Genomic DNA, 13,124 nt, shown 5'->3' with positions numbered 1-13,124 from the left:
TCCCTCCCTCCCCCTCATTTTCTCAGGAGTGGCTCTGCTTGGCCACAGGAAGCACCTGGCAGTCATGGACAATGGTAACCACTGGCGTCTCCTGGCTGACTGCTCCCATCGAAACCATCATGGCATATTCAAGATCAGCATAACCTTCTCCCTTCCCAAGTCTCCAGCCTAAGAGACAATGCAGAGAATCAATATCTCTGTAGGGTCTGTGTAGTCATCAGGAGTAAATTTTTCATTATGTCACAAGAAAAGGACAAACTTGGACCCAATATCCCTGGCCCTTCCGTAGAAATTTCCATAGTAACCTCACAGGCAGCCCTCCAAAAATGGACTTACAAGAGCCAAAAAGAACAACAATACTGAATATGTATAGTGGTTAACACACAATGAAGTAAACTTCAAACCTGTTAAACATACAACAAAAGGAAACTGAGCTTGCCTTTATGTGCACTTTATGTTAGCAGGCCTACACTTAAAAGTAATAAAAGAGTAGTTTTTAAAAAGACTAAGAACAACTTCCAACTAAAGGCAATATCTTTTGCATCAAAGTCTCTTAAAGGAAAAATAAAAACTCTAATGACAGGGATATGTGATTTAAGATGGCACAGCCTTATCTTGTAAAAAGCACTGAATAGCTACCCAATACAATTCTACAGTTCCTAAAGGAGAAGTGGTTTAAGCAGTATTAGCACTTTTTTTGCAAATTTGTAAATGGCAACACAACAAAGGAATTATCTGAAGCTGAGCAAGAAAAAAGAATACAAGGAGACAGCAAACAATAAAATGCCTTCTGGCTCCCAAATGAGTCTAAACATCCCCCTCGGCAGGAAGCCGTGACAGGGCAGTCTGACTCCCATTTAACATCAGCATCAGCATCAGCATCAGCATCACCACCCAGAGTTTGAGCTTCATTGCTCCTGTGTCCTTCTAAGAAGCACATATAATCATGCTACTTTTAAAATTAAAAGCCTCCAGTCATGCATGCAAACAGAAGAGAGAAAGACAATTCAACAGAAAAATAGCAAAGGATATGAAGAGTCAGGCAGATAAGCAGCAAATGTATGAGAAATGTTCAACTTCACTCATAACTAAATGCAAATCGAAAGGCTAACGAAATACCAGTCTTCACTATCAGACAGAAAAAAATTAAAGTTGGATGATTCTAGTTATTAACAAGGATGTGGAGAGAGAGGCAAGGCATGTGGTGCTGGGGATGTGAGGTGGGCAACCTTTCTGTGGGTAATTTGGCAACATCCATCAGGATTTAAACTCCACCTTGTGGTTCGCAATTCTTTTCCTAGGAATTATCCCATGGAGAGTCCCCAAAGACACACCCAGACTGCATGATGAGACAACATCTCATTCTAGCATTATTGCTAAGGGAAAAACCAAACCAAACCCTGGAGATAACTTAAATGCCCCTCAGTCAGGCCTATTCTACAAAAGGAGGCCAAGCCATCTGCGATGATGGGCAAAGACCATGGAGATACGTCACCTGGCGGGGCACAGAGCTTTGTAAGTGCTGCTGTCCCTGCTGTGAAAACAGACACAGGATGAATATACAACCTCCCCCTGCCCACACACACACAGATGCATGCAGTACCTGTGTCTCACATGGTGCTGGTGTTTATGTGTACCAACACAAGGAACAGCTGACAGTGGGTGTTTGGGGAAAGGAGGAAGGAGAGTGCAGAGGTGACGCTTTCTGTGCCATCCAAAGTTTCCAAACATATGCATGGTGATTTTGTTTTAATCAGGAGGTTATCTGGATGGTGACATTTACAAAACACTGTGTTTTTCTTCATACATCACGAGCCCAAAGAGAAAACTCCTGATGATCTTTTGAAAGAAGAAATCTTTGCTAATTTCCCATTGCCAGAAGAGTATAGCCCAAATCCCAGTCACGTGGCCTCAGGGCCTCAGGAAAGCCGGCCCCAATCACCAGAAGGCCCTGCTACGCAAACACACCAATCCACCCTCTTCTGTTCCATCTGCCTCGAAAACACTTAGCATGCAAGAGCTAGCCCTGAAGTCACTTCTGAGGTGATGCCCTGCTTGAGGCTCATAGGTCCCTCCTTTGACCCCACGACGTCTACCTTAACCTCCACTTCTAACACCAAGCACATCTCACTGCAGTTCAGCTATTGTGTCTGCTCCTCCCACTCGCTGTGGGCCCAAGGCAGAGACCACTGCGCCAGCCTGGCCCCTGGCCCACAGCAGACGTGCGGAGTCGTGTGTTCATGTGCAAAGAATGAAGCACTACATCTCACATACCAGCTTAGAGTGAGAGTTGGGAAAAGAAAGTAAACGGAAGGTTAAGATATTAATGGCCAGCATTTAAAAACACAATGCTCGAGGTTTGAAACGAATGATTTAGATCATCTCTTACCAACGAATGATTTAGAATCATCTCTTACCAACTATTTACTGGGTACCTCTCCTGAAAAAAGAACTTAGCGTTAACTGAATAATTTTCAAAGAGAGAGATGTGGGGATGAGCATCCTAGGATAGTCTCTCTTTTTTTCTTTAAAGAGGGCCCCAAATTTCACAGTACAAACGTAGGTCTGCAATGGGCTGATCCCATCTGGAACCACTGATCCCACTGAAGAATAAGCAGATTGTGTTCAAAGAGCATCAAACTTCATCTGGGGAAGAGCAGTGCAGAGGGGGACGAAGTACCACGGGTACTTCAGGAACCACAGGGGCCAAGTGCTGCTCACCTGCCTGCATGCCAAAGCACCGGGCCCCGGAGGCAGGCTTGGGGCACTGCATGTTGTCTAGGAGCTGCTGCTTCATAACAAAAACAAGGTTTAGAACCTAATGTTTTTTCATACACTGGAGGCTCTCCAAAACCAACTATTTACTGACATTCTGCAAATAAATTCAGCTCCAGTTCCGGTTAACTTAAGAACAGAGAAACAATCTTTCACCACCTGAAGACAGATTATCTCACTTTATTTTTCCCATTGAGAAGACTGAAAATACTATAAAGGTGTTGAGTAGGGCCAGGAATGGGAGGGACGGAGTTAACTCTCCAGGCGTGCGCCCAAGAAGCTGAAATCCCTTACCGTCAGCATCTAAAAGATGAACAGAGAGCTGGTGGAACAGTAAGCTGCAGGGTAAGGGGTCTCGTCCGAGAGTTCCTGTTTTTAATCTTACCTTTTTCAGAAACGGCAACGGACCCCACCACGACTAAGTCCACAAGGACCCTGGAATCCAAGCCCACAGGAACGCTATAGTTCTTCACACCCTGTGGACACAGATGCGGACTTAAAAGCTCTCCCAGCAGCGAGTGGCTGCCTCATCTCATAATGTGCAGGCAAGGAGCACTCAGGTTCTGAAGAATCTCCTACAAGAAGCAAATACGTACACAGGCCTACAACAAACGTGAGGCATTGCAGAAATGGCATTTCAGGAAAACCAGGGCTCGGAAACCATTTTAGGAAAATTTCCCTCTATTTCTTTCCCAGGAAAGACACCAGGAAGAACTGACAGCAAAAATGGATAGAATATTAATTTCATAATATTTAGCAAATCATTTTTTCCATGATGCAGAAGAGGCTCAGAGGAGTCACACAGAACTGGGTCCAGATGTCTCTGCCCTTTGACCTCAGCAGAAGGAAGCTCTCTGAGCTTCAATTTCTTCATTCAAGACAGGGACACCATCCTCATCAGACTGGTGTTAAAATGAAATGAGATCACGGAGGTAAAGCATTTTGCACCTAAGACATGATCAGTAAGTGTATGTGATATAATAACTAAGTATGAAATGCTAGAGGGTATTATTTTCATGTACAGCATACTCACTTCTGAAATATTACTTATGCCAGCAAAATGCACCCACATATACTAACAAATGGAGGCCTGTATTTAACAAATGGGGAGGCTGATATGGTCACGATTCTGATGAGGGCTAAAGGTAAATCTAAGAAACCAGACTGGGACACTACGGAGCAGTATCCATCAGAAGTGGATCACTGGGTGTGGTATTGATCTCTGTCTACAAGTATGACAAGTTGCTTACAGGATCAGTACATGGGATTAGTTTGGGGCCTCCCGTCAAACCAGTCATCAGCCAATGGTGCACCCACTGTGGGAAAGCCTATCTTTTCTCAATCTCAGTGGACACGGAGGCAGGCATCTCATGTCCAGGCCCTTGTCTCTAACTCTGTTTTAATGGGCTCAGTGTGTGGCAGCCTCGGTGAGCCGACAGCAGTCATTAATTTAGAACTGGTGAAGCAAGTTCCAATTGAACATATTTTGGAAATTCTACCATGTCCCTTATTGCCCTGGAGGCATCTGAAAAAATGCTGAGCACTAAATGTCACATATTAACACTAGAGGGCAGCAGAGTACCAGATAACTTGTTTTCCCTTTTCTTTTTTAACAGAGAATTTATAATTTGCCAGCTTAGTGCAAAATAAAAACTAAGTAACAAAAATGGAATCCATGTAGTCACAGTTTTTCTAGTTGGCTCTCTTAATGACAAAATTGCTAAATACTCTATCATCTCTGTTCATTTGATTTTGTTAAAAATAAATTTCAAACTTTGTGGTATATTTTACAGAATTCTAACTCACCAGAAGCTGTAGCCAAGAACAGTTCTTTCCTTGGTGACTTGCTTCTCGTACTTACCTCAGAGGTGGCACATTTTCTCAGCATGTCTTTAGTTGCCCCAGGCGGCGGTGTGATCCTATTAAATAACCCTGTTCTCAGTCGTGGTGTTGGAACCAGCAATGTTTTTTTGCTCTTTTAAAAAAAAGACAATGAATTACAAAATAAAACAGGAATTTTCTTGCGTATACTAACTTTTCGGGAACAGAAGCAAGTTACTACTGTCTTCACTTTCGGTGTGTGCCAACAAAGTTACTAGTTTGCAAACAAGTAAATAATGCAATTTACTCAGAGCCACTATCTGCCCAGCCTTAGGATGAAAGAGGCAGGGTATTCATTAAACTCACTAATTCTACTTTACTTGCCACTGAAAATCATTACAGGTAAAAAATGATAACACAAATCCAAAGTTCTGTTCTCATAAAACTTCCAACCATTAACTTTCCTGTGCCCCCTATATGGTGTTTTAATTTGAAACTGGCGTAGCATAGCTACATTAAAAATATTCCATTAAGCATTTATATCTAGTTTGCTATTCAATAAATCACAGTCTAAGAGATCAGCACTCGTTATAATCAATATTTTATACTGACCTGTGTCAACAGCCTTTTCTTTTATTTAGTTCTCAGATTTTGAGTGCCAGAGGACACAGGGCTTCTCAAAGTGGGGGCCCTGGGCAGTGGCCACAGCAACTCCTGGGCACTTATTAGAAATGATCAGAGCCCTGGGGGCAGGCCCAGCAATCTGCTTTAACAAGCCCACCAGGTCCATCAGGAGAACCACTGCCCAAGAGTCCCTTTGCAGATCATGAAGGGGCAGGCCATAAGGCAATCATAAAATTTATAAAACATTTTGTGTGAAAAATGTTTTAGTTTTTATGCAGGAAATGGCAGCCTGAGACCAATAAAAGACCTATAAAATCAGTTTGGCTTACTTAAATAAAGGTTTTTTAACCACAAAGGAGGAGTATTTCAACACAGGTAAAAACCACATACTATTTTCCTTTTGAGTGTTAAAGAGTTTTGGGTTCATTTCATTTGCAGTCTCCAGATGACTCTGGCATACTGCAGACTAATTCGGTTACTCTCTGTTTTCCAGAAGCTGCTCAACCTCTAGCTCAGCGGATCTCAACCCTAGTTGTATGTCAGCATCACTTAGGGAGCTTTCAGACTTACCAAGGTCCAGACCCACTCAGAGGCTCTGATTCAGAACCTGATATTGGCAACAGATCGTCTTCAAAGCTCCCTGGAGGATACTAACGTGCAGCTAGGGCTGGCAAACGCTGCCTGGGCCAGTGGTTATCAATCACCATCAGGTGTTTATTAAACAGACTCCAGAAATCGAGTCAAGGCCTAGGAAGCTGTGCATCCCCAAGCACAGGCCACTGTGTCCCCAGGTATGGTCTGTGGCCGTGTTTATCACCATCCCTGCCTGCACTCAGGTGGAACTGAGGAACCTGCCGTTTTATCTGCTTCCTACATGATTCTTAACCCACTAAAGTTTTCAGAAACCACTGATGAGTCTGTAGCCCTAGAGCATAGGGATCATATGTGTCATTGTATCTTTTTCGCCACTATGTCCCTGTGCCTGGCCCAGAGCCTGGAATATGGCTCCGCTGTTTATTTCCCCTGAATACATGAAGTGACAACGAGGACTGTTATTCCTTCCTGTCGCCTGGCTACATTCCCCTCACAGGCTGCCTTGGCAAAGTGTAAAATCTCCAACACATTCAAGGTCTTTGATTTTGTGCTCTGAGAGGATGACAGGTAAGACCACCCTGAACCTCACATGCAGAGAGCTGACTCTGGTCACACTGTGCAATAACTGCCCACTGTGGGTCCTTCATTGCTGCTGCTTCGATTATTACCTCTAGTTCATTAAAGTGATTTACTGACTGGGGAAATAAGGTTGATACAAAAGAATGCTTCTGGAAGAGTCTAAACTGGAGGCCCCTCTTAGGGTTGAACCGCAAACAGAAGACAGAAGCTCTCCTAAACGAGAGAGTTGAAAGAACCAGAGCAGAATTCCTAAAGCCCCCTCTGTTCTCTGTAAAATTCCTTTCTGGTAGTCACTTCACCAGAAAGGATGAAAGGTGCCCTGCATAACCGAGGCTTCTCAGGAGCTGTGGGAGAACCGGGTCACCGCACGAGGCATGGCAGCATAAGGCAGAATCCCAAAGATCCCGCTAACATTCAGGACCATATTCAAAAAAAGAGCATCACCAATTACATAAATTTAGTGCTGTTCTTTGCATAGTATTACTTTTATAGTTTTGTTTGTATTTAATTTATATGCTTCTTTTGGTTTTATAGTACTGTAAGAGCTACAAGCATTAAAATTTATATCAAGTTTTGTGATTAGACATATTTAATTATAATAAATTATTTAAAGCCAACCGTGTGGAAATTTTTTTTTCTTGAAAAGGGGCATACGTATTTAAGAAACACCATTCAAATTTAAATATTTTAGGAACTCATTTATCAGATATCTTACTCACTGGTTATCAACTTTCAAAGAATTGTAATATTACAAATGAGGCACAAGGAAATAAACATATTGTCATCTTTCTCTGCTAATGAAGAACATCAGAATTGAGAATGCTTCACTGTCATTGTTTTTAATGTCCTTTAACTTTCTTTGAATTTAGAAACACTCAGGATTTCTGATTGACTGCTAAACAGCCAAAAGACTTCTGGACTGTTCTTGGAAAAAACAACTCCAGGGCATGTTCTACAGGGGAATGAGTCAGAAGCACATCCTCCCAAATACAGTATTGCACACATTTACCAGCCACCTGGAGACTGCCTTCCTGTCAGAGGCAAGGCTCTGGCTCAGGAAATGGGATTACCTGCAGTGCCAACAGCCGAACACCTTCCAGTGGTTTATCGGGATCCACTTTAACTTCCCGCGTTCTGGCAAAAACCTCTAGGTCTTTGATGTTTTGGCAAGCCAGATAAGAGCCCTGGTTAGGCAAACAGACAGAGTTGCACTTACATCGAGGACGAAGAAGCGAGCATTTTTCTGGGGAGCATCAGGGTTGACTTTAATGGTTCTGGCCACTTTGAACGCCTGCAAGCGTGGGAAATGCTCAGCGGCATGAGGAGCACCCTGTTTTTAAACGCAATAGCATGTTACTGAGAGGACAACTGCAGCCTGAGCAGTTCGCTCCAGCAGCCCACCCAGATAGGCATTAGTGCTAATTCTGAAACAAGATTTAACAATCACCCAAAGAAACATCTAAAAAAAGCGGTCAGGGAAAAGGGGCTGAGAAAGCTGGTCTAGCCCCAATTTATTACTGAAATAAAACATACACTCCAGAAAGTGTACAAATCATGAGTGCATAGGTTGATTAAGTTTCACAAAATGAACACACTTGTGCAACCACCACCTAAATCAAAACAGCATATAAATCAAGGTTAGAGCACTAACCCAGAACCCCCATCCCTCTCCTAGTTGATTCCCTTTTAAAGATTACTACTGATTCTGTTCATCTTTCATCTTTTCCCTGTACTCCATGTACACTTCTCTTTCTGGAGTAACAAGCACTAAAACAAAACAGAGTAGCAACAAAAATCATCTAAAAGAACTGTTTTTCGAAAGGACAGGATGGCCTCGGAACCAGCTCAGCTAAAGACCATAAGGGGCTGGGGCATGCTTCTTAGAAGCCAGGCTGGGGAGAGAAAGCCCAGCCAAAACGAGGGGTGGGGCAGGGGTGTTGGCAAGCAAACGGGCCACATCCTTTGGGCCTGAAAGAACAATCAGTATATTTTCAAAAATCACTTTCTTTCTCTTGGAAAACATGGATGCTAGAGATTATGAGCTGTGTATGCTGCCTCTTTCAAGCAAACTTTTTTCTATTAATACCATCATAAACAGACATCTTTGATTATCCTCTATTCTGAACAGTTGGGAAACTGAGGCCCAGAGTCATCAGGGCTGGTGAGACCATCCTTTTTCCAAAGGTGCTAGTGGTAGGGCTCCCTCTCAGAGCACATCACCCTTACTATCCTTAGGGAACTAGTTTTATGAAAAGGCACCACAACAATAACATGCTTACAGCCAGGATAAACATTTCACTTTGCATCAAATGATAAACAGCAGACTGAGCAACCACCTCATGGCAAGACACAACCAACCAACCCACCCTGCACAGAAAAGCAAGAGGCCCTGAGAGTGATGGTTAAGTAACATGATGAGAGGTGTCTCAAAACACAAAAACACTGTGGCCTGGTGGTTCGGACTTCACACCACCACTCACTATTCACCAAATTTGAATCCACCAGATGAAGCAGAATGGTAACTGTATTACTAATGTCATTCATTTAGGAATATCGTGCTTTCTTTTTGAATATCCCAGTACCTTGAAGTTGGGAATCCTGTGATGAACAGGCCGGGGAAAGTCAGCTAAATTTTGTGATTCCATGTAGTCCCAAATCTGCTCACGAATGTCCTGTTTGGAAATAGCTATCACAACAAAGGGTGTGACTGATTAATACAGCAGAAAGGAATTCCACAGCACAGGCATCCTGGGTCCTACTGCACGCCTGTTCCAGCTGGACCCTCCAGTCTCTACCAGGCCTAACTAGGATCTAGAGCTTCTGATCCCTACATCATAAAATCAGGGTTAGCAATAAGTTTTATACTCACAACAAATTGCTGAAGTCCAAAAATAGAGTAAATTCAACATAATCCGTGTTTAACTCAGTTCTATTAACTGTAGCAGAACAAAATGCAACTTAAACCATATAACCTAGCATTCTTAGAGTTCTCACTTAGAGATGTGAATTCTGCTGTCAAGGCAATGTCATTTAACTGTCTATTTAGTGTTGAGATAGCTGTTATTAGTTTACTCTTGCTGTAAATCCAGTACGCTTGCCCTAATCCTAAGTGATTTATAAGCTAGCTATTACTTTGAATCACCAACTACGGCCCTTTTGTTAGTGTGGGAATCTTCTATCTGTACCCAACATTGGAAATGCAACTTTAGGCAACAAATATACTTTAAGTGCTTGATTGGGATGGTCCTACTGAAATCTGCATTAACTATGTGCTCCTCGTGGAGTGGAGAAATATAAAAAGCAGTTTCCAATTAAAATAGAAAAAACAAAACGAGCACATTCATAGACACATTTTAAAATGTTCACTGAATTTTTGCTTTTGTTAGTCCAAAAGTATATCCTTGTACAGAAGTTTGTTTCAAATCACTTTGATATCTACTATTTGGTTTACTTTCAAAACGATGTATTATGTGGCCAGCATTGTGAATTATGAAGTGAGGAATTTCATATGTGGTAATCTCATTCACTGGTGTACTTTCGCTGCTAACCCAGAAGCAGATTCAGTGCCTAGATATAACTCCCAGTGAAGAAAAGTGCTATCTATCTACCCTAAGCCTTCTGAAAGCCTCCAGAGGAACATGTACACACAGACATGCATCTCTGACACTAGCATGAAAAGTTGGCTGCTTTCAGAGAACTTAGATGGTATTCAACATAACTATACAGACCCAGACTGTGAACATGAGGTCCTACACAGTGTGTGTGTGGCTGGGGTACCTCTCATCACCCTGGCAGGAAGGAAGGGCAGGTTTAACCTCTCAAGTCCTCAGTCTCCCTTAAATGAGTGGAAGCTGCTCAAAAGTGACACAAAGGCCAGATAGAGCTTGGAGTCACCTGCATGGCTGGTGGGATGAAGCTGGCAGCTGGTCTCATTTTTCTAAACTGTGGTTTTGAATCATGTGGATAAATTACATCCTAAAAGCTTAACTTCTCGTAAATGAATTTTTTAAATATATGAAAGGATCTATAATGAAAAGCCTCTCTCCTTACTGTCTGCCAGGTACCAGGTCCCTTCCCCCAAGACGATCAGTGCACCTGTGTCTTCTTATAAATTTTTCCCCAGATATCTCAGGCTTCACACAGAGACACTTTTAATCTCGTCCTCATTTCCTCTGCCTGAGGTAGTGCACTATCCATATGGCTATACACACTGCTCTGTATTTTGTCGTTTTTACTTTGTCTTGCAGATCAGTCCATAAGGTATATAAAAGCACCCTCATCCTTTTGTGCAGTTGTATAGTATTCCGCTATGTGGACAGGTCGAAATTTATTCAAGTAGTCCCCTACTGATGGGCGATAGGTGGTCTCCAACCTTTTGTTACTGATGAATGCTTTACAATCCCCACCTATCAATTTGTTAAATGTGTAGTTCTAAGGTGTAAGGGCCACAGCTAAAGGCCCTCAGGATAGACCTTGATCCCTTTGGCACAGTGTGCATACAAGGCCTTTCACAGCCAGACCCGAGCCTCCTGGAGCCCACTGCAAACACCACTGGTGCCTTTTGACCCTAGTTGTGATTTCTGAACCACTCCAGAAATCAAAAATGCAGACTCAGGTGTGCTTAGGGAACTCATCTCTAAAGATGCACACTGAGACTATACTGCTGTCAGCCTGAGAAGAGCCACACAGGCGATGTCCAGCACTTGACTTGTCTTTTCTGCTGAGAACTCTGCACCTCTGGTCTCTGCTGAAGTCTGCTCAGCTCTGTTTCTCCCACAAACCTTCACTCTTTAAGGCTCAGCTTTGGCATCACCTCCAGGAAGTGTCCCCTCCATTCTGCTCCAGTGCCCTGAGGATCACTCTGTCACTAGTTCTGAAATGAGCTGCAAAGCTCTGCTGGCTACATTGGCCTCATCTCCCATCATTCCTGAGAATTCAAAAAGTGGCTCAACTACTATTGGTCCCCGGCCCCACACATCTGCCCACCTCTCTCTCTTTCAGGCCTTGGTACTTCCTCTCCTCCCTCTCCCTTCAGGACTAGCTGAGATGCCGCCTCCCCCAGAAAACATTCTCTGAGCGCTCAGTGGCAAACGAAAGTCCTTTCTTTAGGAATGCAGAGCGCCCTGTTTGTTTGCTTTTTCCCCCCGAACAGAAATAATTACATAACTATCATAAAGCTATTATATTTATCACTTTCACTAACAACCCATAGGTCCTACAATATCACCAACACTGTGCAGGGTACTGTGTGGGACACAAGAAATGTAGAAGTTGGGGCCCTTGTTCTGGAGAGTCAATCACAAACATCTGAGTGACTCTCATTTAGAAAGCAATGGGCTAACTGGGCAGGGAGGGAGAGAATAGGGCAGATTCTTGCCCTCGGAAAGTTATGAAAACGTAGGAGATGATTAGGATAATAAAACATAACATGTATTAATGTGTGAAGTGCCTGAACCCTGTTCTGTTATTGCAGGTCAGGTCAGCTTGGGTTTCATTCTTCTACCTCTAGCCCTAAGCTCAGTCCTGGCACTCCACAGACATCTCCAAAAGTCTTATCATCCCACTGTATTAGCGGCATCTGTTTGCTGTACAGTTTATATGCTGCACGTGTATTAAGGGCAGGAATGGATTTATTCACGGTTGTGGAACCTGGCTTTGACAGACCCCAGCGCACCATGAGTTCTAATATTATCTTTGCCAGGCAATCCTACAATCAATCATCGAATCTCAGAAACTCTGGGGCAAGCTTCCTCAATGCCTGGTAATTCGAGGTCCCAGAAAACATTTGTTAAGAGGACAGTGATTAAACGCCCCAGTGCTAAGGTTAAATTGGTGTCCGGTCCTGCCTCTGCCAGCAGCTGTGAGCCTCAGTTTCCCCTTCCGTAAAATGGGGATAATATGGAGGGCAGATCTCAGGGGAGTAATTGTGATGAATGGTACGGGGCCCACGGACACCACCACTTGGTCAGTTGGTAGCCCTCCTTCCTCTTCTCCCATTATCTTTATTCTACCAACCGGCTTCGGCATCCGAGTCCGAGCCCACCGCAGGTTCGACGCGGAACACCCCTTCACGTTCCCCCGTCCTCCCGAGCGGACCCCAGACTACCACTCCCTTCTCTCCGGTGGTCTCTCTGCCCTATCGATGCGGTCTCTTGGCGCCCCCGGCCCGCCCCCGGTGGTCTCTCCGATTGCCCCTCACCCGCCAGTCTGTCTGGCGACCGCGAACCCTCTCGTCTCTCCCGCTACCCCTCGCCAGCCAATCTCCCTACTGGTTTCTCACCCGCCCTCGACTCCATGGCGACGCCGTCAGCGCGCGACACCTCCCGGGTCGGGGCGGTGCAAACTGATGACGTCACTCTCGCGCGCGTTCTCCCCTGCGCCTGCGCACTGGCCGCCGGCCCGGGGTGGTGGGGGAGGAGCGCAGGGGGTGGTTGCCGCTGGCATCGCGGCGCAGGCCTGGTGGTACAGGTACGGGGCCGGCGGGTGCGCATGCGCTTGCGGCTCCGTGGACCAGTTGGACAGATTTGCAGGCGAGACTCGCGCGTTGAGATGGTGTTCCGACCGGCGTTTGCCCCGCGCTGTAGCTACCGAAATGAACAAGCCCCTGGCCTGTCCGGGCCCACTGTCAATTCCAACACACCCCACTTTTTCTGGTTCCCAGAAGCCACCTCCTCCGGAACCCAGCCTTGATTGCTCCTTCAAGACAAGATTCCTCTCCTTTGAGACCCTGC

At 44.5% G+C, this 13,124-nt stretch overlaps 1 protein-coding gene across 1 annotated transcript in view; it reads right to left on the bottom strand.

The window, feature by feature from the left end:
• The window catches only part of MTHFSD (methenyltetrahydrofolate synthetase domain containing), a 22,164-nt gene extending 9,425 nt beyond the window's left edge, over positions 1 to 12,739 (bottom strand). The window contains exons 1-6 of the mRNA XM_023536673.1: positions 12,674 to 12,739; positions 8,976 to 9,079; positions 7,464 to 7,577; positions 4,637 to 4,750; positions 3,161 to 3,251; positions 29 to 168 (exon numbers count right to left, since the gene is read on the bottom strand). Coding sequence (XP_023392441.1) covers positions 29 to 168; positions 3,161 to 3,251; positions 4,637 to 4,750; positions 7,464 to 7,577; positions 8,976 to 9,079; positions 12,674 to 12,689 — 579 coding nt within the window. The 5' untranslated portion in view covers positions 12,690 to 12,739. The remainder of the gene's footprint in view (positions 1 to 28; positions 169 to 3,160; positions 3,252 to 4,636; positions 4,751 to 7,463; positions 7,578 to 8,975; positions 9,080 to 12,673) is intronic.
• Between the last annotated feature and the right edge of the window lie 385 nt (positions 12,740 to 13,124).

The sequence above is a fragment of the Pteropus vampyrus genome, unplaced genomic scaffold (genome assembly GCF_000151845.1).
Source record: "Pteropus vampyrus isolate Shadow unplaced genomic scaffold, Pvam_2.0 Scaffold166, whole genome shotgun sequence".
NCBI lineage: Eukaryota > Metazoa > Chordata > Mammalia > Chiroptera > Pteropodidae > Pteropus > Pteropus vampyrus.
This window is presented reverse-complemented; position numbering and strand designations above follow the sequence as displayed.